We start from the raw sequence: 23,922 nt of genomic DNA on the forward strand, positions 1-23,922 counted from the left end.
TTTAGCTTCTGGAAAAGATGCTTATGCAATTCGAGAAAATTAGGAAAATTAGTAAAAGCTTTTTTTTTTTGTAAAATACGATAGATCATATTTCTCTGTTTGTAATTTACACACACGAATACACGATCAATATAAAAGGAGCAGATTCTGGTTATAATCCTTAAGGATCAAGTCTTAAGTTTGCAGGTGGAAACAACAACACTTGGCGGGGTTTGATCATGATTTGGCTAACGGTCTTGTGTTGTTCCAGAGCCACTGCTGAGTTGTAGAACCTTCCAATAATGGTGAAACCTGCCAAAGAAATACCCGGTTCAAAAAACTGCAGCTGTATGTAAAAAGACTTTGATCTATTACGCTAATAAGACAATCAAAGCCATGTTTCGTTTTTTATGTGTTGATATGTCTTGCTTTGAAGACACATGCAGGCCTTGTGTCTTAAGACTCATCTACTTGGCTTTTGGAGAAGGTAAGTCAAAAGTAGTTTTGTGGACTAACCTTTTCCCAGACTTCCGCGTGGTAACTATTCAGCCAGTCAATCTCAGTATCAGATAGCAAAGAAACATCAACCATTTTTGTCTGCAAGGTTTAGTGAGTGAGATCAAATGTCAGGACAAGGGAAAAGCTAGAAGAAAACCAGAAGGTTCCTCTGACGAGATGAATGCGAGTTAGATCAGACGAATGGGGATCACTCCATACCTGAATGGGGAAGAATGTAAGCTTCTCAAATCCAAGGTATGTAACTCCACCAAAGCGGTTTGGTGTTTCAGCATCTCTCACATGAAGGAGATTCTGCAAAAGCAGACCATACAGTTGTTAACTAATGTTATATATCTTACAAAGACTGATTGTCATGGACTGGTGAGTGGTGACCAAGTCGCACCTCAATTCGGATCCCAAATGCATGATCTTCATAATATCCAGGTTCATTGCTTACTATCATGCCATTCTGGAGAGGGGTCATGTTTCCATACCGAAAACTAATACTTTGAGGACCTTCATGCACATTGAGTGCAGCCCCTACGCCGTGTCCAGTCCCTGTTAGGCAGAAAAAATATCAGAGATCAGCATGAGTTCCTAACAGAAAGTTGTTCGTGAAGAAAGGTCAAAAGATCGAATAAAGTACCATGGCGGTAATCAAGTCCAATTTTCCACAAAGAAGAGCGTGCAAACCCATCTAATACAAAACCAGGAGTACCTTCTGGGAACACGGCTTGATCAAGAGCTATATGACCCTACAACCAAAAAACCAATCAGACAGCAACCCACACAGGTTTGTCTGTTCAAGATAGGTAATTAATGGTCATCAAAAATGATGGGAAAAAGATGAGCCAAATCCCCCACCTGCAAAACTCGAGTGAAACATTCTTTTTCTCGTGCAGAAGGTTCACTAAAATGTACTGTTCTGGTGATGTCTGTTGTTCCATCAACATATTGAGCGCCACTATCCAGCAAAAAAAGTTTTTTAGGGTCTACACGACTGCAGCTCTTTAGCTCGGGTTTATAGTGTATAATAGCACCATTTCCACCGGAACCTGCAAGAGTAATTTGAGGAAAGGAATGCATATCACTCACTAAGTGTATATCGACTCTGTGGAAGATGACAATAATCATACCACTTATTGTATCGAAGCTTGTATCCATAAAACCATCTTGCAGTGAACGAAATTCAAGGAGCCTGTCAGCCACATCTACCTCTGTTAGGTTCGCATTCTTATGCACTTCTTCTTCCAGCCAAGCCCAGAAATGAGCTAGAGCAGCAGCATCTTTGCATAAAATAAGTGATGAGCCAAAGACATTTCGCATACAAAATAAAAAAGAAACCAAAATTTTCCAGAAATGAGCTAGAGCAGCAGCATATCTCCATATAAATTTGGTCAACCTAAGTTATTTAGCATTTGAAAGTACAAAAGAAACCAAAATCTTCAAGAGGAAACTTGAATACTTTAAAGGCGGATGGATTAGGGAAAGATGGTATTGCAATGAGTTTCTCTACCTCAAGTGAGAGTTTTTCATTCCCTGTAGCTCGGCATCATTTTTAATGGCCTTTGCCCACGAAATAGGAGATTGCATGTAGATGCCAGAGGGATTCGCAATATATCCGCTGGAGCTATCAGTAAATTTAGGCTTAGCTCTTTCTTCGCTTTCAGAATTCCTCGAATATCTTTCACACGCAGATTTGTAGGTACTAATGATAGCTACGTTGAGGGATGATGGATCCATCAGAAGCTGAGCTCCACGTGCTGCCAGACTGAGAAAACTCAAAGTGAGGTAGATTCCTTTTTCTGAAGCTTATAAATGAACATGTACAATCAATTTCTTACCTATCTATTTCTTGAAGAATAGAATCGTAAGGTCTAAGTTCGATCCCTGCGTTTTTCAAATGATCTTTTACCTCCGCCGTTACTTTAGAATTATCTATAAAGAGATGGGCTTGGTCAATCTCTACAATAAGATATGCGTACATTACAGGTGAATGTGGAACATCGCTCCCTCTCTGCAATCAGCAAAAGCACAATATAACATCAATAAAGTGGGACCTAAGTGAAGAATAAGCTGAGATTAGTGGCACAAAACTAACAAATTCAAATGTAAGGTGCTAATCTAGAGTCTTACCAGATTAAGCACCCATGCAATCTCATCAAGCATGGATATCACAATGGCAGATGCGCCAGCATCCATAATTTGATTCCTCAGAGTCAACAATTTTGAGGCCACATCGACACCAGCATACTTCAAGTCATGTATCCTTATTTGTTTGCTTGGAGGCTTTGGCCTTGAGTCCTTCCATATCTCATCCACAAGATTTACATTGTACAAGTAAACCAACTCATGATTCTTCTTCGATATAACCTTCTTCAGTTCCTCAGCAGCATCGGCGGAAAAAAGAAACTGCTCCCTTCATAAATTCCAAAGTATTGTAAATACAAATCATAAACTACAAATATTGAAGCTATCTAAGAATGAATACCAGATGAAATACTAAGGAGGTTTAAATAGTAGCTTACAGGGTCAATACCAACTCTTCCACCAGGAGCCAAAACATCAGCTACCCATTCACTTGCCGTGGGGACTCCTGGATTACCAGCACGCATGAGACTCCAACTTGAGTTTAATTGCTTCTCCGCCTTTGATACAATTAATTGCAGCGAATTTAGATAAGAAACCCCACATTTCCTTTCAAAATAGAAATCAAAATGATAAAAAAAAAAAAAAAAAACCTGAAGAAAATAGCGGCCATCTGTCCACAGAGCTGCCTTGTCCTTGGTGACAATAGCGGTACCAGCACTTCCGGTAAATCCTGATAGATAAGCCCTCCTCGCATAGCACTCTGCGATGAACTCGCTCTAGTACAAATATGACGAAATATCACACTCAAGCCATGAAACACCCATACAGTTTAGGGATACAATATAAATTTGTGACTTTCCCATAAGATCTTAAGCTCCTATGATGTAAAATTCACCGAAACAACTCAAACAACCTCAAAAGAGCAACACATTACTAACACCAAAATAACGAAAACAGGAGCAAAGCTAATTTCATGAATTCCTAACACAATTTATCATTGAAATATGCAAAGTGGAAGACATTCCAAAAGCATAAGAAACTGTGTTTTAAACCTGATGTGCATCTTGTGAAGGTATGATGTAAGCATCGATTCCAACACCCGGATCAGAGAACAGCCGCCGGATCGAGGTAAGTTTCTCGTCAACGACTACTTTGGTTTGAGCTTTACGAATCTCTTTGGAAGACTTTGCGGTGAAGGAGGAAGAGCTGCTGCTACTAGCATGGCACCTCACGCCAAAAGGGGGTTTATACGGTAGTTTCCGGTTGATCAAAGGGAGCGAATTGAAATTGCGGAGGAACGGAGTGTGAGAGTAACGTGAGGTTAACAAAACGAGCCGAATCAGAGACGGCGACGAAAGAGTTAGAGGCATCATCGCCGGCGATATAAGCAGGAGAATCACACAAGACTGAGAGAAGATAGATAATTTGTGTATGTATATTTAGGGAGAATTGTAAAACAGTCCCCATATTATTATAAATCTTAAATAATGTGCATAACTAAAGATAATTGCATTACAACCCCCCCACAATAGTCCAAAAATTATTGGAGATTTCTTCTGATCAGATACCACAGAAGCATTTTATTACAATACCAAAAGGTAAAAAAAGTTACAAACACAAAGAATATATTATGTACAACACTCACAGATTTCACAACGAACATATTATGAGAGATGATGGTGTTCAACGAGCACTTTTGATGACTACTAGGCTACTACTCTGCGCTTGTTACGACGGAACTTTTCCATGAACCACTCGTGTTTGTGTGAAGCAAAGATATGTCCAACAACTAATCCACAAAACACACCAGGTCCGTAGGCTATAGCAGCTGCTATCCAGTTAATCACTTGTTCTTTTGGTTCCGACAGTTCCTCGGATTCTCGTGGTGTTGAATTCGGGACATTAGCTTTGCCACAGATTTTCTCGAGTCCGGAGAGCTTGAGGTTGTCCATGAATACAGAACAGTTCTGGCTTTGAAACTGTGTACCTTGTGGAACTGGACCTTCGAGAAGGTTGTGGGAGAAGTTCATGGTCGAAAGAAAAGAGAGGCTACCAAGATCTCGAGGAATGTGACCTGACAGCTGATTACGAGACACGTCTAACGTCTCGAGGTTTGTCAAATTTGCCAATGCTTGAGGGATGTTTCCAGTGAATGCATTGCCTGACAAGTTGAGAAGACGCAGTTCAATCAACAAACCAATGGATTCAGGTACACTCCCACTAAATCTGTTTCCAGAGAAGTCAATGGCTCTACACGAATATGGGATCTTTAAGAACTCTGTCTCTACTCCTTTATATATCATAGTCATCGAATTACTATGGCTGAACTCTGGCCCTTCCTCCCCCATGTACAAATCCTCCGTACCTAGATCAGGGACCTCAGATGTCACCATCTCACGCCAATTGGAGAAATACAAAGGTGACAAAGTCCCACTGAAACCATTCTGTGATATATCGATGAATCTCAAATGTTGAAACCCAAGAGATGCGTGGTCATGATATAAAGACCCGTGGAACGCATTAGACCTGAGGATGAGGACACGTAACGATGGCAGAGAAGCCAACCATGATGGAAAAGTGTCATTGATTCTGTTGCTTCCCACATTCACAAGTTCAATATAAGAGCAATTCATCAGTGATTTTGGAAGTTTTCCTTCCAAACGGTTGAAGCTAACGTCAACTGATCCTAACATGCTAGCATTGACAAATACGTCTGGAAGGATCCCGCTGAAGCTGTTGTTACGTAGAACTAGCCCTATAAGCCAATAAGTTGAATTTTTAAAACAAGGAGGGATTGAGCCGTTGAAAAGATTGTTGGACAAATCCAAGAACTTTAAGAACCTTTGGTCGCAGATCCATTGCGGAAATGGTCCTCCAAGTGAATTCGAACCAAGATCCAACTCAAACAGTGCTTCTCGCCCAGAAGATGATGATGGCTTTCCAAAACTGTTGAAAGAATTGTGGGAAAGTCTCACTGTTGTCAATCCACATATGAAACCTGGTACTTGGCCTTGTAACTTGTTGTTCGAAAGACTAAGATGCAGGAGGTTGACTAACTTTGATATAGAAGTTGGGATTGTCCCAACTAAGTTGTTGTTGCTGATATCTAGTTCTAAGAGACTCTGAATCTTAGATACAGATTCAGGGATTGGACCATCGAATTTGTTATTAGCAAGGTATATCTCCGAAAGCCTAGACGATGAAGATATGTTCCCAAACTTTATAGGTCCCCTGAACTGGTTTCCTTCCAAATCAAAATACTGTAACGAAGGAATCGTGAACAAAGATGTAGGAAAAGTCCCGGAAAAAGAATTCTCACGCACGAGAAAATATTCCAAGTTGTGGAGTCTACTCATATCAGATGGAAGCGTGGATTTAACGTGGTTAGAGGCAATGTTTAAGGAGGACAAAGCTGGTTAGATTTGGTAGTACGAAAGGGAAATTTTCCAATGTAAATAGGTTGTTTGAGATGTCTAGAGTAGACAGCTTTGTGAAATTGGCAAATGAAGTAGGAATATTACCACTAAAGCTGTTATCAGAAAGTAAAAGGTCTCTAAGTTGGTTTAGGTTACTGATTGAAGCAAGAACTTCACCTGACAGTTGATTACCCGAAAGGTCAAGATGGGTGAGACGAGAAAGGTTTCCTAGTGAAGAAGTAATCTCTCCATAGAGATGGCAATCACTAAGAGTTAGGTTCTTAAGTTGCTGGAGTTTGAAAAGACCACTATTTGGTTTCAAAGGGTTGTTAAGAAGGACATAACCAAGGTCAAGTGAAATCACCTCGCCAGATCTAGCATCGCACGTGACACCACTCCAAAGACAGCAATCACTACTCTGGTTCCATGAGCTTAACGATGGAACTGGAAACTCGTGTTTGAACTCGAGAAGAGCATCCCTTTGGTCAAGACCGCAATAGTGAAGCCTAGGAGATGCGGCAAGAGTGTGTAGAACGAGGGAACACAAGAGGAAGAAAACAATACCAGAAGGGCTTGGAATCATCATTCTTGTAGTTTGTTTTGTAACTAACTACTATGGTGTGGTGTCTCTTTAGAGAGAAAGATAAACAAAACTCAATTGTAAAAAGCTAGTATTTATTAGTAGACTTGTCCATCACCTACCTAATTCTCTCTCTAGTCTCTATGGCCAATGATGTCTGCCACTTGCGTCAAACTTGTCCGCTTGTCGAAGACCAATATGGATATTGACTCCCTAACAAAGTCTAAAAGTTTCTCCTTTCTTTAATATTACTTTCTCTGTCGCTAACTTTTCCAAATTACCTGAACTTATCCAACAATCAAAAGCTTATAAAAAAGCTGTGAGATATCATTGGCGAGTTCATAATCATCGTGACTATCTGGTCGTAAAACCCGGTCGGATCTTCGCCGTCGCCCGTCCCTTTTTTTTTTTCGGCCATGGAACCGCCTCTATAATCTGAACTTTGAGGGCTATAATATGTTATGGCTTTTTATTTGGGCCTTGTACTTAAGCCCAATATAGAATCAGATGTAGCTCGATTGGCCCGTTTAAGTAAAAAAAGTCTAGCTAAAGCGTTGTCGTTTTGAGGATTTGATGAGGAGTTATTATAGAGAGATCTTCAAGAGATTAAAATTGTTTTTTGCCATATATTTAAAAGATCTTTGTATATATTTCAAATATGATCCTGTGCTGCCGATACCAGAATCACAACGAGTGAAACGAAAACAATCTAACGATGTAAAGATCATTACAATCCACGTGGACGTTCAGGATGACACATGTACTAGCTTCTGAATTCTGATACTCAAAAAAAAAAAGTGACAAATAGGGAAAGACTGATTGGCTGAAGACGTCCATGGTGTATTCAAGTTTCGCGGCAACACAACACACTACAACACACCTCTTCATTATCTTTCTCTCTCCTCTTTTTTTTTTTTGTTTTCCTTTTTTTTTTTTTTTTTTTTTTAATTTCGTCTTCCTCAGTTTACTTCTCTCTCTCTCTCTCTCTCAAAACCCTTCTTTTAAAATTTTTTCTCATCAAATTCTCTCTCTTTTATTTGAAAGTAAAGTCTCGACCTTTTTCTCTCTCTCTCTCTCTCTCTCTCTCTCTCTCTCTCACCTCCGAGGCGAGCCACCACCCCCTTTGTTTTGGTTATCTATTTTCACTCTTCAAAGTCACCTAATTGGTGAGTGGATCTGTCTTCGATTAGGGTTTTTAATGGGTTTTCCTTTTCTTTTTTCCGTTTCAAATTTTTCTTTCGTTTGGTTATCCAAATTTTCCCGGAAATTTTTTCTTCCGTGTTAGTAAGTGACTTGTGTCTTCAATCGAGTTCCTTTTGTTCTCAACTGGGGTTCTAATTGTTTTTTTTTTTTTGGAAGCTCACTCGATTGAAACTTTTCTCTCTCTTTATTTCAAATTTTTTTTTGCAGTTTCAGATTTGTGGGAGTCGTCTGCGTTTTATTTTTGGGTTTAGGCGATGGGAGTTTCGATTTTTCGATTCTGTGTCTTCTTCTTTCTCAAATTTTAAAACTCATTTTCCACTGAAATTTGGATTTCAAGCTCCTAACTTTTGTTTCCCTTTTGTGAGTGAGTTTTCGGCTGTTGGTAAAATTTGATTCCTGAATTTTTGAAATACCCAAAGTTGATTCCGATTCTGATTTTTTTCATCTCTTCTCCTCGATTACTGCAACTATTTAGCTTCCCCAACACTGCTTTTTTTTGTCTGATCCAAGAATTAGTTGTACTCTCCTCTTGTTTTAAAGTATTAAAGTTTTGATTTTTTTTTCCTCTTAGCTCACTCAAATCCACTGTTTGAGTTTTCCCCTGGTTGAATTTGCAATTCATAGTTTGTCCGGAAGCCAAATCTGCTTCTTAATTTAGTGTCGTGTGCCTTCTTTGTCCATATCAGTTTAAAGTTTGTCTTTTTACAATTGCATTACTAGATTCTAAATATTTGAAATACTTGTGCAGATAAACCTGCAAAATGGCACCGGTGAGGAATTCGAGGAGTGTGAACAAGCGTTTCACCAATGAAATTTCCCCAGGGAAAGATGCTGGCAACTCGAGAAAAAATAAGCAGCGTGTGAGTTAAAATCGTGTCTTTATATCTTCAAATTTGAATGACATGTGTTACTCTGGTGTATTTTAACTGTGCTTTCTTTGCTTATCGTAGAAAAAGAAATTGTCTGATAAGCTGGGACCTCAGTGGACCAGAAAAGAACTTGAGCGTTTCTATGATGCTTACCGGAAGCACGGCCAGGAGTGGAAAAAGGTAAATAACTGTTCCACTCACATATAGAGTTTATGTGAGTTTCAATGGTTTCAGAATTGTTAAGACTATTTTTTTGTACAGGTTGCTGCTGCAGTTCGGCATAGCAGGTCCATTGACATGGTGGAAGCTCTATTTAATATGAATCGGGTATATGAGGACATGCTAAGTTTCGCTTTTAGTTAGAATCGATGTGGAAAGTTTCTTTTCCAAGCTTTCATTTAATTTTTGCAAATCCTACATAATGTTGCATTTCATAACTTTCGCTTGTTCTTCCAGGCATATTTATCTCTCCCCGAGGGAACTGCCTCTGTAGCTGGCCTGATTGCGATGATGACAGATCATTACAGTGTCATGGTGAGAAATCTATTTTACTAGGCCTTTCACACATAGGAAGTGACCTGCCAGTAGATGAAAAGAATGAAATTTCGTGTTGGTTGGTGAATTACCTTTGATAGTTAACGTGAGTGAGTAACACGGGCGACATTAAAAACTTTGAGTTTTCTGTGGCCTATCTGTTGGGTCGGTTTGTATGTTTGATAAAGTTATGTGGACACGATTGTAACCCATTTGTATGGTATTTCTTCTAGGAAGGGAGTGGTAGTGAAGGAGAAGGCCATGATGCTTCAGAAGTACCAAGGAAACAACAAAAGCGCAAACGTGCTAAACCTCAGCTTAGCGATTCTCGCGAGGAAGTTGATATACAACATTCAGTTGCTTCCACAGATGGATGCCTCACGTTTTTGAAGCAAGCTCGAGCTAATGGTAAAGTGCTACATTGTATTAACTCATCAGTCTCGTAATTTTTTTTCTGATCTCGTAAATGATAATTATATGATTTTCCCCCTCATTATATCATATAAGCGGGTGAGGAAGTTGGTTACTTGTTCTGCATTTGTTATTGACTTTGTATAGTCCAGGAATTAATATCCATCTTAGTACCTGTAAACCAATTATTTCAAGAATATGTAAATTTATTTCCTAGTTCATGTAGGAACTCAGCGACGTGCCACTGGAAAACGCACACCACGGGTTCCTGTACAAACTTCATATATGGGCGATGATAGAGAAGGCTCTACGCCACCAAATAAAAGAGCTAGGAAGCAATTCGATGCCAATGATGATGTCGCACATTTTATAGCGTTAGCATTAACAGATGCATCGAGAAGGGGAGGGTCTTCAAAAGTTTCTGAATCACCAAATAGAAGAACAGAACTTAGCGATAGCACACCGATCAAGAGCTGGGGGAATATGGTATCTCTTGAGCTTTAGAAAATTTTCAAGCAGTTATCGTTTATGTTATTTTTTGTATAAGCAATCTTCACTGGAAAACACTGTTCAACTTTGTGCTTTTGACTAGTCGCGAACAAGAAAATCTCAATCAAAGCACTGTGACAACTCCATTTTCAAGGAGTGGGTGGGAAGTAGCCAAGAAAGGAAGCTTGAATCTGATAAAGATACTGCCTTGTTGATGGATATGGAAGGGGTTAGCGAAATGGAGGCTCCTCCGAAGGCGAAAAGATTCTACAAGAAAAAAGTGAAAGTCGAAGTCGAAGAAGCAGAAGGTAATGATTCTGATGACAATGGAGAATGCACTGCCACAGAGGGGGTCAGAATTAAATCACAGAGACGAAAGGCAGCTATTGAAGCTTCAAGAAGGAAACATTCACCGCGCAACACAAAGAAAAAAGATAAAAAACTTACTTCTGGAGGTAACAACCAATCATATTTTAACTTGAAGCCTGATTATTATATCAAAGGTCCAATTTTATGTTCCAGCGCTAGCCCTTTTTATAAGGAAAGTGTAGAAAATTTATCATCTCTTATAGGCGTCAACATGGTTTTTACAACCTCTACTCTTTATTCGATTATCTGTCTTTTATGCATTGTCCTTTTAAGTTTTAACTAACTATCTTCATCTTCTGCTAAAAACATATGGGGATGTGAAACTTATTGCTATTTTTCGTGTAGATGGTTTTGGTGCTCTGCAAGAGTTGGCTGAACTGTCAGCTTTGCTGGAATCAGGTGCGTTTTTGTAGGTTTTCTTGTGACTTAAACCATGGCCCCTGAATGTACCTTAAACTTGGGGGTTTTCTAGATTTCCTCAGTGAGTATGTAGACTGGGTTAATTCTGCAGCTTTCACTGTTCGGATTAGGGCCTTTACCTGTCTTAATTTGTTAAGTTTAACTATATTGCATTAGGTTCAGAATCATCTGCTCGGTTGAAGGAAGAAAGAACAGAATACGACATGGACGAGAAATCTAGCACACCAGAAGCTACATCCTCAAGAAGTCATGGGGAAAAAGCAAATGCAGAACCAGATGATAGTCTCCTTCATGCAATCTCTTCTGCTGAGAATACTAACAAGAGAAAGCCAAAACCTTCAAGTCAGGCATCCACTGACTGTGATGCTGTTCCCACAGAGAAGCTACAATCCCAAACTAGTGGCAGTTTAAGAAGAAAACGTAAACCAAAGGTTAGCAAAATAGTTCTTTAAATTTTCAGTGCACTTTCTTCTTGGCATTTTTTAGCTGTATATGTGAATTGGGTTCAATTTTCAGGTACTGGGGGATGAAGCTCCAGCAGATTTTAGTCAGAACAAATCCATAAACAAAAAGGTATTCTCTATATATGTTGAATTAGTTGAAGCACTTTTTGAGTCCTATTCTTGTACATTAAACTTTTAACCTTAGTTGAATTCTGTGATCTCTGTTTTCTATCCTTTAAAACAAGTACTAGAAAATGCATACTAACTATTCAAGTTTGTGCTTCTGAAGAAAACGTTTACCTCAGTACCTTTAAAACAAGTACTATAATTTGGTTTATTGTGTTGCAGGAATTGCATCAAGATGAGAATAATATGAAGTCTTTGGTTAGAACAAAACGTGCTGGTCAAGGTCCAGCTCAGTCAAAACAGTTAAAAACTGTTCAGGCGTTGGAGGAATCTGCTACAACAAGCGATAAGAACAGACCTGTGATGGATGTAATAGCATCAACTAAAGAAATTTCTGATTCGGGTCCAGCCAGTGTATCTCAGAAACCTCCAAACAAGCGTAAGATAAGTCTGAAGAAAAGCTTACAAGAAAGGGCTAAATCTTCTGAAACCATACATAAAGTTTCTCGTAGTTCCAGAACTCTTTCAGTACAGGAGTTTTTCTTAAAGGTGGAGCCTCTAACTTCACTTCTCTTACGCACATTCAGTATCTGGTACATCTAAATATTTGTTTATTCCAATTTCAGGATAAGCTTTCTACTTCTCTGTCGTATCCCTTGGCACGTCGAAGGTGCATATTTGAATGGTTCTATAGTGCTATCGACCATCCCTGGTTTGCAAAGAAGGAGTTTGCCGATTACCTAGCTCACGTGGGACTTGGTCACATGCCAAGACTCACTCGTCTTGAATGGAGCGTCGTTAAAAGGTTTGTTCAAGGTTATTGGAATGCTGCCAGAGAATATAGGTAGATTATAAAAGTTACTCTTTCTGTTTTGGCAGTTCTCTTGGTCAACCGCGAAGATTCTCTGAGAAATTTTTACAGGAAGAGAAGGAGAAACTTAAACAGTACCGCGAATCCGTGCGAAAGCATTATACAGCGCTTCGAACAGGTGCTAGGGAAGGGCTTCCTTCAGATTTGGCTAGGCCATTATCAGTTGGGAACAGAGTCATTGCCATCCATCCCAAAACGCGAGAGATTCATGATGGGAAAATTCTCACTGTTGACCATAACAAATGCAACGTTCTGTTCGATGACTTGGGTGTTGAGTTGGTTATGGTAATTCAAATACAACCAATTCCATTCACACATTTCAACTATTATGATTTATAGAGAAATAAGATCCCAGTCATTTGATCATCTCCTTTTATAATAGGACATTGATTGCATGCCTTCAAATCATCTAGAATACATGCCAGTGGGTCTAAGGAGGCAAATTGATAAGTGTTTATCTATGAAGAAAGAAGCAGAGAGCGGGAATTCAAACCTTGGTGTGTCTGTGATATTCCCTCCTTGTGGACCTGAAAACGCCAGCTTTCCCATGAATCCTCCTCTGAATCAGGTAGGGAAAGATTGATGTTTGACTAGTTCTGTTAGACCCTTTAAACCTTCTTAGATCTTCCTGTACATGTTCATGTTTTATGCCTTACCCAGAAATTCTCTACAGGGTGATGTGGTTGCTCCCATTCAGCATGGTAAAGTGTCAACCAACACTAGTAGTCCACAGCAGACTAATCATTCATATATCACAGCTTCTAGCAAAGCAAGAGAAGCTGAGATTCAACGAGCACTTGCACTGCAGCATGCGTTAGATGAAAAGGTAATGGATTAGTGATATTCTATTTTCCATAATGGTAGATATTATTGTTAATATGTTATCAAAATCGAATTGGATCATAATAAATAGATTTTTGAGTGCCCAAGGAATTTAGGCCTTCTGATTAACTTGAATAAATTTATACCTGTGCTGTGTGACAGGAAATGGAGCCAGAGATGCTAGAAATTGTTAAGGGTTCAAAGACAAGAGCGCAAGCAATGGTGGATGCAGCTATAAAGGTATCGATTCAGCCGCTTTCCTATATTCTCCAACAAACATATGTTTTGCTAAGTTATGGTCACTCTACGGTCTCTAGGCTGCATCATCTGGTAAGGAAGGAGAAGATGTGAAGAAAATGATCCAAGAAGCCTTAGACTTAATTGACAAACATCAGACATTGCGCGGCTTTAAGTTCAAACATAACGAGCACGTAAATGGCAGCATAGACCCAAATCAAAATCACAACCCATCTCCCTCAGACGCCTCAGACCCCAACGATTTTAACTCACAAGATGGTTCAGAGAAAAACGAGGCTCAAATCCCTTCAGAGCTAATCACCTCCTGTGTTGCCACTTGGCTCATGATTCAGGTAATGAGGAAATTGCTTATAGAAGGATTGCATACCCAGTGAGATAATCTGGAGGGGCCTTTATGAATCTGTCTAGAGTTGCTTTTGGTACTAAACCATGGCTTTAATAATACCTATCTTTTTCTGAACATTGAAATTAACTCGGGAACTTTTAAACCTTTGCTTAGATCTGCGTGTGCCAAATACCACTTAACCTAGGCAGAATTGGATTTATCATCTATCCTATATCTGAATGAGACTGCAGCTTCATAGTACATTGAGCTTTGCTTTCTCGTGACTCGCAGATGTGCACGGAGAGACAGTATCCTCCAGCTGATGTGGCAAAGCTTATAGACGCAGCATTCACAAGCTTGCAGCCACGATGCCCCCAGAACCTACCGATCTACAGAGAAATCCAAACGTGCATGGGACGGATCAAGACTCAAATCCTCGCCCTTGTACCAACTTGAAAAGCCAACTCATTTGGGTTTATTTGTTTTGATACTTCTTTAGGTAAGTCTATTCTCCTTAAAATAGAGTAGATGATGACATCTTCACCTGAGAAAGTGGTATTAGAAGTTCACGGTTTCAAGATAACAGCTTGACCAGAGGTATTTTAGTTGCTGAACAAGCGTGTGGCTTATTCAGGGGCTTTTGTTAGTGAACCACTGGTTCTGTAACTTAAACTGATGTTTATGCTTACATTATAATTCTCCATCAATGTCGTGTAGAAACCGCTAAAATGCCCATTTTTCCTACTTTTTTGGCTTTGGCCACTTTCAATGTATATAAGAAAAGTAGTCTCAGTTTAAGTTATCGAGTAAAGTGAAACAGAGCTGACAGTCTACTGTATTCAATTAAAACAAGGATTACACAATCAAATGAGTAAGAATGTCAATTACAAACGTTGAAGCTTAAACTTATATTGTTTTCTTAGATGGCACGAGGAGGCTTCTCGAGCAATGCAGAGAGATAAACCTCATCCTTTGATTTAGGTGAAATAGCCCACTTGTGTTTCTTGTACCTAAACTGCAGGAACATGTACATATAATCATCAAGATCCTTCTTTTTACAGAAGAATCTATCAATCCACAGTAACCCACCGGGTCTCAGCACTCGATCCCAATCATATAACACGAAATCCATCAGAAGAAGATCGATCCAACCATCCATTAATCCGGCGGTGTGAATCATATCCATTGTATTGTCGAAGAACGGTAGCCTCTGGTTCATGGAGATGTACAATGGGATCAAACCTCTCAAAGCAATCATCTCATTGAAAGGAGCTCCCAAGTTCAAAGCAGTTGTGATAATCGTCACGTTCTTCTCTCTCATTCTTGCTGCAAATGTCCCTGTCCCAACACCATAATCCAATCCAATCCTAATCTCACCTGGCTTGGCTCTCAGAACATCATCAATCATGAAGTCAACTAACAAAGTACTGTTTTTGACCCATTTCTCACTCTCTTTCTCCATTTCAAAACATCCACTGCATTTCGTGTAACCCCTTTTAGGGTTCTTGCTTGATAAACACGCGAAGTTCCTGCATTGGTAATTTCCCCATCTTACGTTTCTATCATCAGGTAGCTTCCACAATGACTCGTTGATCGGATAAGGTTTCTGGTATGTCATTGATGCTCTTGTCAAGCATCGTCTTCTAGGTAACGGATCACACCCGCCAAGTATCAACTTCTGTGCTAAGTTCCAGTCATCATCGCAATACGCTCCAACATCATAATCCATATACTTCTCTAACTCCATCTTCATCAACACACAAGCATGACCAATAGTGTTGGAAACTCTCTCTGTTCCAAACATGTTTATTTTCCCAACCCTATTATCCTTTGGTGTAATGTACTTCCTTATCTCCTCAATGAGAAACTTATTGATCAAAGGCTCTTCCTTTTCCGTTGTGTTTCTGATTCCTTCGGGTTTAGGTAACCGGATTTGCCTTAACCCGATATGAGCATAGTAAAATGGCTTCATCACTTCATCTTCAAGAAACTTCTTGATCTCTTTTTTGCTTCCGTCTTTGCTCTTCTCCATCTCTTTTACCGTCTTCTCTAGCTTCTCGTACAAGTTGTCCATCTTTTCTAGTACATCATCAACACGATCGTGCAGGGCCTTTAGATCGAACCCTTCGTTGCTGACTTCTTTGATTGTGTAAATATTGCGGCAAATGTCTTCGTTGTGCAAGAAGTAACCCGCGGAATGGAATCTATAGAGACATGAGAAGCTCACAGTGATCACTATTAACCCTAAGATCACTTGTAACCCTGCCATTAGTCTTCCTAATCGCCATCTAGGCAGACATGATCTCCCCATTTCTTATTCTTAACCGAAAGAGTTAATGTCTCTCAAGTGATTTATCTGACAAAACAGAGCAAAGTGTAAATCGATTCGCTAGCTCTAAACACATTTTCTAGAGAGAACTAAACAGAGCTAAGCGGTCCTAATAACGTGATGATAGGTGAAGGGAAAAAAACATTAATTATTACCAGGTAAGAAGAGATATGCCTTGATATGTTGATGGAAACCTCGGAGTATATGTTCCTCTCTGGTTTCTCCAGCAAAAGTTGAAGAGATTCATGAGTTTTGTTTCTCAACCTCAAAGCTGAAACGCTATTTGAATCTAGAGATCCGAGAGCTGCGGAGAAAAAGTGTGTGTGTTTTGTGTCTGCTTGAAGAATTAAGGAGCTGGAGATACTTAGAGCTTAAGCCTAAAGCTGACTTATTGTGACTAAGTTATTAGGACAAAACCCACTCACTGAGTGTCTCTCCCTCTCTATCTTTAACACACCAACGTGCCTAATTCCTTAATATTCGGTATTCTCTCATTCTCTGCGTCTTTGAATATATATAAAATTCAAAAGTCAACCATAAGCGATAAGTATATAAATAACACCAACATGCATACTTTACATATATGGCAAAAAAGTATACATGTGTGTATATATCATTAGACCTAAAAAAATTGAAAATGTATAAAAGACCAAAAACCTCGAAAAGTTGGAGTAATTGATTTGCTATATAGTGTGTGTAAATATATAAACAAACTAACAATATATATAAGACAATAATCGTATTACGTACTCGACAGGCTATCTCGTCCAGTCAATTCTTTTGTGGGTTTCAAATAAAATAGATCTTAACAGCATCTCGACAAGTGATGTGAGATTCAAACTTCTTTTGCCTTGACGATGATTGATGTGAAAGTTTGTTGGAAGTTTGAATACGTCTCTCTCTTCATATCCAATCTGACCTACTTTAAGTTGACAATTAGACCAACTCTTTCATTTTGTAATTTTTTTGTGGGCTTCTTGTTCCAATCAACATCCAACGTCGTTTTTATGGGGCCCAAATTTTTGTAAGTAACGTGGAATTGGAATTAACTAGAACTGGGAAAAAAATTTAATTCCAAAATAATTAATCAAACCTAGCTATCGACATTATAATGAACCCCGCCGTAGCGTCAATTCAAGACAACAAGAGAGACAGTCACATGTGATGTCCATCCACTACTAAAGATGACGGGTGTGATTTGGTTGGTTTTTTAAAGCCTAAAATAATGATAAGAGGGTAAAGTTGAGTGGAATCGACCCAAAAAAAAAAAAACCAGAAAAATTCTGATTGGATTTAAATGAGAGTTAAATACTGTAAGTATAAAATTTTTTTACTCAACGTTCTTGTACACGCTGACATTGCTATGTGGTCATACCAGACGTGTCCGTTGTTCTCTCCTTTTACTAGTAGTTTCTTTCTTTACGAAAATGATTAACCTATTATTATTAGACTTCAACGTTTTTCTCAAGTTGGATGTTCCTCTTCTGTCGTGTACTCCCATAAATTCGTATAAAAGCAAATCCGGTAACTTGACCCCTGAGGACGACCCCTTGGGCTAAAAATCAAACTTTATGGTTGGAGGAACACATTAATTCAAAATTAAATAGGTAGATGAATAGTACTATTGAATAGTGACGACCAAAGCAAACCGGAGCCTTAAACCAGAACATAACCGAAATATAACAAACACGGTATGTTGGTTAATACAAACAGTGGCCATGAACCGAGACAGAAATAAATGACAGATTCATCGACGACGTCGACACAAAAATATCATGATATTTCTTTCCATTTCTGTGGTTAAAAACAGCAATACTTCCTATACTGTAGTAGTCTATAAATAACATTCCAGCTTACGAACATGTAAATCTTTTCTTTATTCTTCTTCTTAATTAATAATTATTAGGGTTTGAATGGAGAAAATGGAGGGAGGCGAGGAGGATGCTACGGAGAAAGGATTGTTATTGGTAAATGACGAAGAGATCAATGCAAATACAACTCCACTTCTTTTCTTCTCCACCTTCATCATTGTCTCCGCCTCCTTCACCTATGGCGCTGCCGTACGTACCCATCTCTCTCTTTCTCTCTCTCTCTCCCTCTCTCTCTTCCTAATAGAACCAAAGTCAGATGTAGATATATATGATAAATGAGCTTAAGCAAGAGATTCACGACCACTAATTTCTTAGCTTTTAGGACTATTTATATCTTTAGAACAATTGTTATACTTTAAAGGCCATTAAATTTGTTGTTTAGAAAATATTTTAACAGTATACAATTAACACAAATAAAGGAAATCATCTTTGTGGTTTAACCAATACTGGTAGGTCGTTGAAAAAAAAAAAAAAAAACTGGTAGGTCGTTAGTTATTAGGGATGGGGAAAATAATGTTCCGATACATGACGATATGCAATCTCTCTCTATATGCATATGCCGACTCAATTCATATATAGAGATGTAGAGAACGAGGCTAATTAGGCAAAAAAGATTCATGCCACTAAACGTTTTAAAGTTTTTAGGACTATTTAATTTCTTTTGGACAAATGTTATAATTTTAGAGTCACTAATTTTTTTTTGTTAAAAAGTTGTTTTTATAAAATATTTAGTACAACCAACACAAATAAAGAAATTAATACATTATTGGCCTCATATTTAGATCCTAATCTTGGAATAATAATTGGAGTTTAAATCTACAGAAAAAGAAAAAAAAATTGAAAACGATAAGTTCTGTGTGGACCTCGAAAATGTTAGATTGGACCACTACATATCTTTTATTTTGGAGTTTCTAACCACACAGAGAGAGTCCGATAGTACAATAGTTGAGATATTTTCAAGGAATATAATGGTGGTAAACTAAGAGTAAGTAACTAGATAATTTCAATCAATTTATATGGTTACGCAGATGGGTTATACTGCAGATACAATGCACTCCATTATGACAGACTTGGATCTTTCTCTTGCACAAGTAAGTCCATATTTTAATATATATATATATAATACATTTCTTTACTTAAAAAACATTTATGGATTTTGTCAAGTAAATATTCCACTTTTACAAGAGGATGTATTTGGTTAAAATTGACTATTGTGTGTTGAGATAACTGTGGTAATGTTAATGTAAAATTATTACAGTTTTCGCTGTTTGGTTCGCTCTCGACGTTTGGAGGAATGTTCGGTGCAATATTCAGCGCCAAAGCTGCAGCTACCTTCGGTTATAAAATGGTGAAGTGTTCATGCATCATTCTTTAAATTGCCCCTATAATTATTCTATTTTGTCAAATGCCTCTAACTTTATATCGTAAAATTCTAAACCCTCACGATTTTGCTTAGACGTTGTGGCTCGCTGATATATTCTGCGTAAGTGGCTGGCTTGCCATTGCACTAGCCAAGGTTTCCTCATAACCCATCTAATTAATAGTCTTACTTGCTTTTTTTTTTTTTTGCAACTTCAAATAGACTACGGACAAAACAAATTCTTATTTTAAATTATATTTTGAAACAGGATATTATTTGGCTTGACATGGGACGGGTTTTGGTGGGAATTGGAGTTGGTCTCGTTAGCTACGTGGTAAAAACATAATTTCCTTCAAATTATAGTTAATTCCTGCTAATATCTTTTTCAATTGAAAATTATTATAGATTCCTGTATATGTTGCCGAAATAACACCCAAGCACGTACGAGGGGCTTTTACATTTAGTAATCAGGTGACTTACCAATCTAAACGCGAATTTTATATACACAATCTATCATTTATGCATTAGTATATATAAACTAAGATTAGTAGTACTTACGCAGCTGTTGCAAAACTTTGGAATCGCAATCGTATATTACTTTGGAAATTTCGTGTCATGGAGAACTTTAGCCTTAATCGGTGATTCATTATTTATTTTTAAAAATTTCAGTTCTCTCAAGTTTTATTTTTTTACTTAACTAACTAAAAATAATCCATTTCTAACCAGGTAGTATTCCATGTTGGATACAAGTTATTGGTCTGTTCTTCATACCTGAGTCTCCCAGATGGCTGGTTAGTCATATAAATATACATAACATGATTGTTGCGAAGAGATAATGATATATGCGCATCATATTTATAGGCGAAAAACGGCCGTGATAAAGAAGTTGAAGCAGTTCTTCAAAAGTTAAGAGGACCAAACTATGATATTGTGCCCGAAGCTTGTGAAATCAAGGTACACACCTATAAATCATTCTCATAATCTTGCCCAAATATATATATATATGATTCCCATATTTAATTTAGATGTTCGGCATGTGATTTTTTAATATCACTGGTAAATCATTCAAATAAATCACAAAAAAAAAAAAACTGATCTCCAAAGAAAACTACAAAAGTTTTTATTTTATCTTCAAATTCTCACTCAGATCATATTTGTGTTAAATTTATAGATTTCAGTTGAAGCTTCAAAACAAAGGTCGAATATCAGCATTCGTAGTCTTTTCAGAAAGAAATATGCTCATCAACTTACAGTAAGATAAATAAGGGTTTCATTTATATTAATTTCCATGCATGAAATATATTATTATTTAAGAACTCAATAACCAAATTACTCTTTGATTTTTTTTGTGGACTCGGTTTTGTTGTCTTTAGATAGGCATAGGTTTGATGGTTCTGCAACAGTTATGTGGATCGGCTGGAATAGGTGGCTACGGAACCACTATATTTAATCATGCCGGTAATCACCTGTCTTCATTAAGATGTACTAATAAATTGTTTTTAATTTAATTTACTTAGACTATAATAAACTAATTAACACTTTTTATCTTTTAGGGTTTCCTTCTCGGATTGGGATGATGGTGTTGTCTTTTATCGTCGTACGTAATTTTTTTTTGTTTTTCTAATTTTAAATGCATTTTGACCCCTAATATATACTCTTCCTAACTAACAATGATTGCATCATTGACTGTATTCTCACATCGTAATAATTAATATCTGACTGTATTATCAATGATCATGTATAGGTACCGAAATCTTTTATGGGTCTACTCCTTGTGGATCGATGGGGAAGACGTCCACTTCTTATGGTTAGAATTTTATACCTTTTTCTTCTAGACTCCATCTTTGTTTCGCTAATTAATTGGATACTTAGAGGCTATGACTTTTCCTATATTATATATTTAGGTACTTAATTATGATTGTTCAAGTTCAGAGATTCCATAGCCACCTAAACGGCTAATAATTTTTTTTTTTAGATATAACATAAATTTAATACATCGAATTTGCAGGCTTCAGCATCTGGGTTATGTTTGAGCTGTATCACATTAGCAGTAGCGTTTGGAGTTAAAGATGACCCGGAGCTTGGAAAAATTACTCCAATTCTCTGTTTCATTGGAATATTGGTAAGTTTTTCACTATTTGATTTTCAGTCTAAATTATAAACGTGTACATATTTGATCAAATTCCTCACAAAAATCCATATATACATATTGATAACTATTTCAAATATGTGACAAGCTATAACAATCTATAACTTTAACAGTCATTTACGATGATGTTTGCAATTGGGATGGGAGCGTTGCCGTGGATTATAATGTCTGAGGTATATACATGCGAGCAAAAACATATTCTTTTACTCTCTTTTTTTTTGGATTATGATAATTTTATTCATATGATCGTTGTGCCATTATTATCATTTACGTTAATTATTTTCTGAGCAGATATTTCCAATGGATATAAAGGTATTAGCTGGGAGTTTAGTGACCATAACCAATTGGTTCACTGGTTGGATCGCCAACTATTGTTTCAATTTTATGTTCTTTTGGAGCCAAACAGGTGAGTAACATAAAACATATATATATATATATATACTATATATACACATATAATCCTTGTTCCAAATTAATTAATCGTGTGTTAATGAAAACAAATTGCAGGGACATTTATAATATCCGCTGCAGTATGTGGAGGAACAGTTGTATTCACATGGTGGTTGGTGCCGGAGACTCGAGGATTGACGCTAGAAGAAATCCAACTATCGTTTGGCAATATTTAGGGTTAATCAGATCGAGATATATTCAATACATAAAAAAGGTTGATATATCTATTGTAATATTCTACATCCTTTGCTAATTTTAGTAGAAAGTTTCCATTGTGTAATTTAATTCATAAGATTTATTTTTGTAAAATAATGTATACTATTTTATTTTATTTTGGTTTGTAACACACATTACAGATTCGTATTCAGATGATGAAATTGCACAAGTATAAGCTTGTTTCTATACTTTTTTTTTTTTTTCAGTTCTTATTTAATGATGATATACATGTGACTGTAAAACTAGTGTGGATGGTAAATGTTAAAAGAAATTGAAAAAAAGAAAGAAAAAAAAAGAGCCACGTTGTCAATGAGAGAACCTACAAACGTCGTCGTTTTAAACACGATCTGCAGGTGATAAGAGAGAGTCGACCGTTCGGCAAACAACACGTAACGACGACCTCTCACTTTAAAGAACAACTTAACGAGAGATATGTCTCTGAAACCTTACTTCTCTCTGCTACACTCATCACAGCCTACGAATGCTAAACTCTCGGACTTCTTGATCGCTCAACAATCCTCCGATGATCGGAAAACTACCCCGGCCGAGGAGTTTTCTCCGCTGGCTGAGAAATTCAACCGTCGCCTTCTTCTGGGTGTAGGATCGTCCTCTGTTCTTGCCGTTGGTGCCAATTTCTGTGGTATCACGAGTTTTGTACTCGGTTTATCGCCGGAACTCGGCCGGAATCTGAAACTCGACGTCGTCTATCCGATTGGAGGGTATAGCAGATGTATCGACACGGTTCAAGGATTCGGTTAGTAAGTCATCCAATTTCAATTTCTCCGGTTTAATGATTTTATATTTATTCTCCGGTTTGTTGTCAAATTAATTACAACTTTTGTATATATATATGATCACAGAATTTATATATCCGGTTACGTGGGTTGGAGACCAGACGCTTTTGTATAGAGCGGCGGAGAAGTCAGAACGTGAGACATCGCTAGACCTTCCTCCGGCAAGAAACATTCGCCGGAAAAACGTTAATGAACCGGTTGTTGCATTTGGACCTCCCGGTTCGACCGGTGAGCTCAACGTCAGTGTTATCGTCTCCCCTGTCTCACCCAGCTTCTCGTAAGCATCGTTCGTACATATTTCTTGTAGATTTTGCATTGTTCATATGGTTTACAAGAATTTACAAAAAGCAAAAGACATTCAACTAGCTATGATAAATCTATTGTTATCAAGTTGTCACTCTCGATTCTATTTGTTATCATGGTCTCACTAGATTCAAGTTGTAATTTTCAAGATTGTTTATTACACTAGGTACTTTGAATTGGTTACATAAGTTGGTGTAGACCCCGGTTAGCTAGAAGTGTTAAAGATCTATGTTAAAGTTGTGTAGCACCTAGACCGGTTCTCAGAACAATTGGCATTTTATTTGAGACAATCAAAACAATCATTGCTTTACGACTTATGATTTGTAGAATCGAAGCATTTGGAGGGCCAAAAGAAGTAGGAGAAGCAATAGTAAGAACGGTGACAGGATCCGGTCAACGAACAGATTTAAAAGGAACTTTGCTAGAATCAAATCTCAGACAAGATTCAGAGAGAAACTTGAAGTACTATGAGTTGGAGTTTAAAGTCGAATCACCCGTATTCAGACGGCATAATGTAGCCATTTGTTGCGCTCACCGTGGCCGGCTCTATACGCTGAACGCTCAAGCTCCAGAGTCAGCTTGGTCGGAGGTGAGATCGAAGATTTACACTACTGCTAAATCGTTCAACATCATTTCTTAAATGTAAACAATTTGTAAACACTAAAAAAGAAACAAGACATTACAATCTTATTTTGTTTGTTGAGTATATAATACAGTCTCATGTTGATTCACTTTACAAGTAAATA

General features: G+C 37.7%; 6 protein-coding genes across 13 annotated transcripts; 3 read left to right on the forward strand and 3 right to left on the reverse strand.

Annotated features, from left to right (window-relative positions):
- Positions 1-90: 90 nt before the first annotated feature.
- On the reverse strand, positions 91-3,991 carry LOC104711166 (aminopeptidase P2). 4 transcript variants are annotated; one of them, XM_010427944.3, is made up of 13 exons: positions 3,621-3,991; positions 3,219-3,344; positions 3,006-3,125; positions 2,614-2,889; positions 2,322-2,494; positions 1,994-2,248; positions 1,614-1,675; positions 1,342-1,532; positions 1,124-1,232; positions 881-1,035; positions 697-789; positions 496-576; positions 91-291 (listed from the first exon to the last, which is right to left on the reverse strand). In XM_010427944.3, exons 1-13 carry the CDS (start codon positions 3,939-3,941, stop codon positions 217-219), a joined length of 2,037 nt encoding a protein of 678 aa, XP_010426246.1. In that variant the 5' UTR covers positions 3,942-3,991; the 3' UTR covers positions 91-216. The 4 variants fall into 4 exon arrangements, 3 of the variants coding, with proteins under 3 accessions (XP_010426246.1, XP_087319935.1, XP_087320007.1); XM_087463809.1 differs by having other exon boundaries at positions 2,614-2,896; positions 3,621-3,976; XR_015565105.1 differs by lacking the exons at positions 91-291; positions 496-576 and having other exon boundaries at positions 1,614-1,763.
- Positions 3,992-4,017: 26 nt separating this feature from the next.
- Positions 4,018-6,634, reverse strand: LOC104703450 (receptor-like protein 30). The gene is given in 2 exon segments (XM_019244543.2): positions 4,018-5,978; positions 5,980-6,634. Coding segments are annotated over 2 exon segments (2,295 nt in total). The 5' UTR covers positions 6,571-6,634; the 3' UTR covers positions 4,018-4,274.
- A 761-nt stretch (positions 6,635-7,395) lies between these two features.
- On the forward strand, positions 7,396-14,506 carry LOC104711393 (protein ALWAYS EARLY 2). 2 transcript variants are annotated; one of them, XM_087463996.1, is made up of 19 exons: positions 7,396-7,730; positions 8,516-8,627; positions 8,718-8,816; positions 8,898-8,963; positions 9,093-9,170; positions 9,404-9,578; positions 9,808-10,067; positions 10,174-10,525; positions 10,785-10,838; positions 11,016-11,290; positions 11,376-11,432; positions 11,651-11,977; positions 12,055-12,233; positions 12,308-12,584; positions 12,682-12,867; positions 12,973-13,125; positions 13,284-13,361; positions 13,439-13,711; positions 13,996-14,506. In XM_087463996.1, the coding sequence occupies exons 2-19, from the start codon at positions 8,529-8,531 to the stop codon at positions 14,158-14,160; spliced, it is 3,153 nt and encodes a 1,050-aa protein (XP_087320122.1). In that variant the 5' UTR covers positions 7,396-7,730; positions 8,516-8,528; the 3' UTR covers positions 14,161-14,506. The 2 variants fall into 2 exon arrangements, with proteins under 2 accessions (XP_087320122.1, XP_087320147.1); XM_087464021.1 differs by having other exon boundaries at positions 11,022-11,290.
- Positions 14,507-14,511: 5 nt separating this feature from the next.
- On the reverse strand, positions 14,512-16,731 carry LOC104711485 (S-adenosyl-L-methionine-dependent methyltransferase). Its single transcript, XM_010428219.3, has 2 exons — positions 16,189-16,731; positions 14,512-16,060 (listed from the first exon to the last, which is right to left on the reverse strand). The coding sequence occupies exon 2, from the start codon at positions 16,013-16,015 to the stop codon at positions 14,624-14,626; it is 1,392 nt and encodes a 463-aa protein (XP_010426521.1). The 5' UTR covers positions 16,016-16,060; positions 16,189-16,731; the 3' UTR covers positions 14,512-14,623.
- An 876-nt stretch (positions 16,732-17,607) lies between these two features.
- On the forward strand, positions 17,608-22,267 carry LOC104711669 (Major facilitator superfamily protein). 4 transcript variants are annotated; one of them, XM_019244550.2, is made up of 17 exons: positions 17,608-18,093; positions 18,933-18,995; positions 19,163-19,252; positions 19,361-19,420; positions 19,533-19,598; positions 19,670-19,735; positions 19,827-19,902; positions 19,991-20,055; positions 20,126-20,218; positions 20,436-20,516; positions 20,638-20,722; positions 20,818-20,861; positions 21,009-21,071; positions 21,273-21,386; positions 21,527-21,586; positions 21,705-21,819; positions 21,921-22,267. In XM_019244550.2, the coding sequence occupies exons 1-17, from the start codon at positions 17,947-17,949 to the stop codon at positions 22,037-22,039; spliced, it is 1,407 nt and encodes a 468-aa protein (XP_019100095.2). In that variant the 5' UTR covers positions 17,608-17,946; the 3' UTR covers positions 22,040-22,267. The 4 variants fall into 4 exon arrangements, with proteins under 4 accessions (XP_019100095.2, XP_010426795.2, XP_010426875.2 ...); XM_010428493.3 differs by having other exon boundaries at positions 19,533-19,595; XM_010428573.3 differs by having other exon boundaries at positions 17,865-18,093; positions 18,949-18,995.
- Positions 22,268-22,323: 56 nt separating this feature from the next.
- LOC104711581 (Photosystem II reaction center PsbP family protein) lies at positions 22,324-23,907 on the forward strand. Its single transcript, XM_010428311.3, has 3 exons — positions 22,324-22,833; positions 22,940-23,150; positions 23,504-23,907. Exons 1-3 carry the CDS (start codon positions 22,512-22,514, stop codon positions 23,814-23,816), a joined length of 846 nt encoding a protein of 281 aa, XP_010426613.1. The 5' UTR covers positions 22,324-22,511; the 3' UTR covers positions 23,817-23,907.
- The last annotated feature ends 15 nt before the right edge of the window (positions 23,908-23,922 follow it).

This window comes from Camelina sativa, chromosome 1, assembly GCF_030686135.1.
Source record: "Camelina sativa cultivar CO46 ecotype springtype chromosome 1, ASM3068613v1".
NCBI classification, from domain to species: domain Eukaryota; kingdom Viridiplantae; phylum Streptophyta; class Magnoliopsida; order Brassicales; family Brassicaceae; genus Camelina; species Camelina sativa.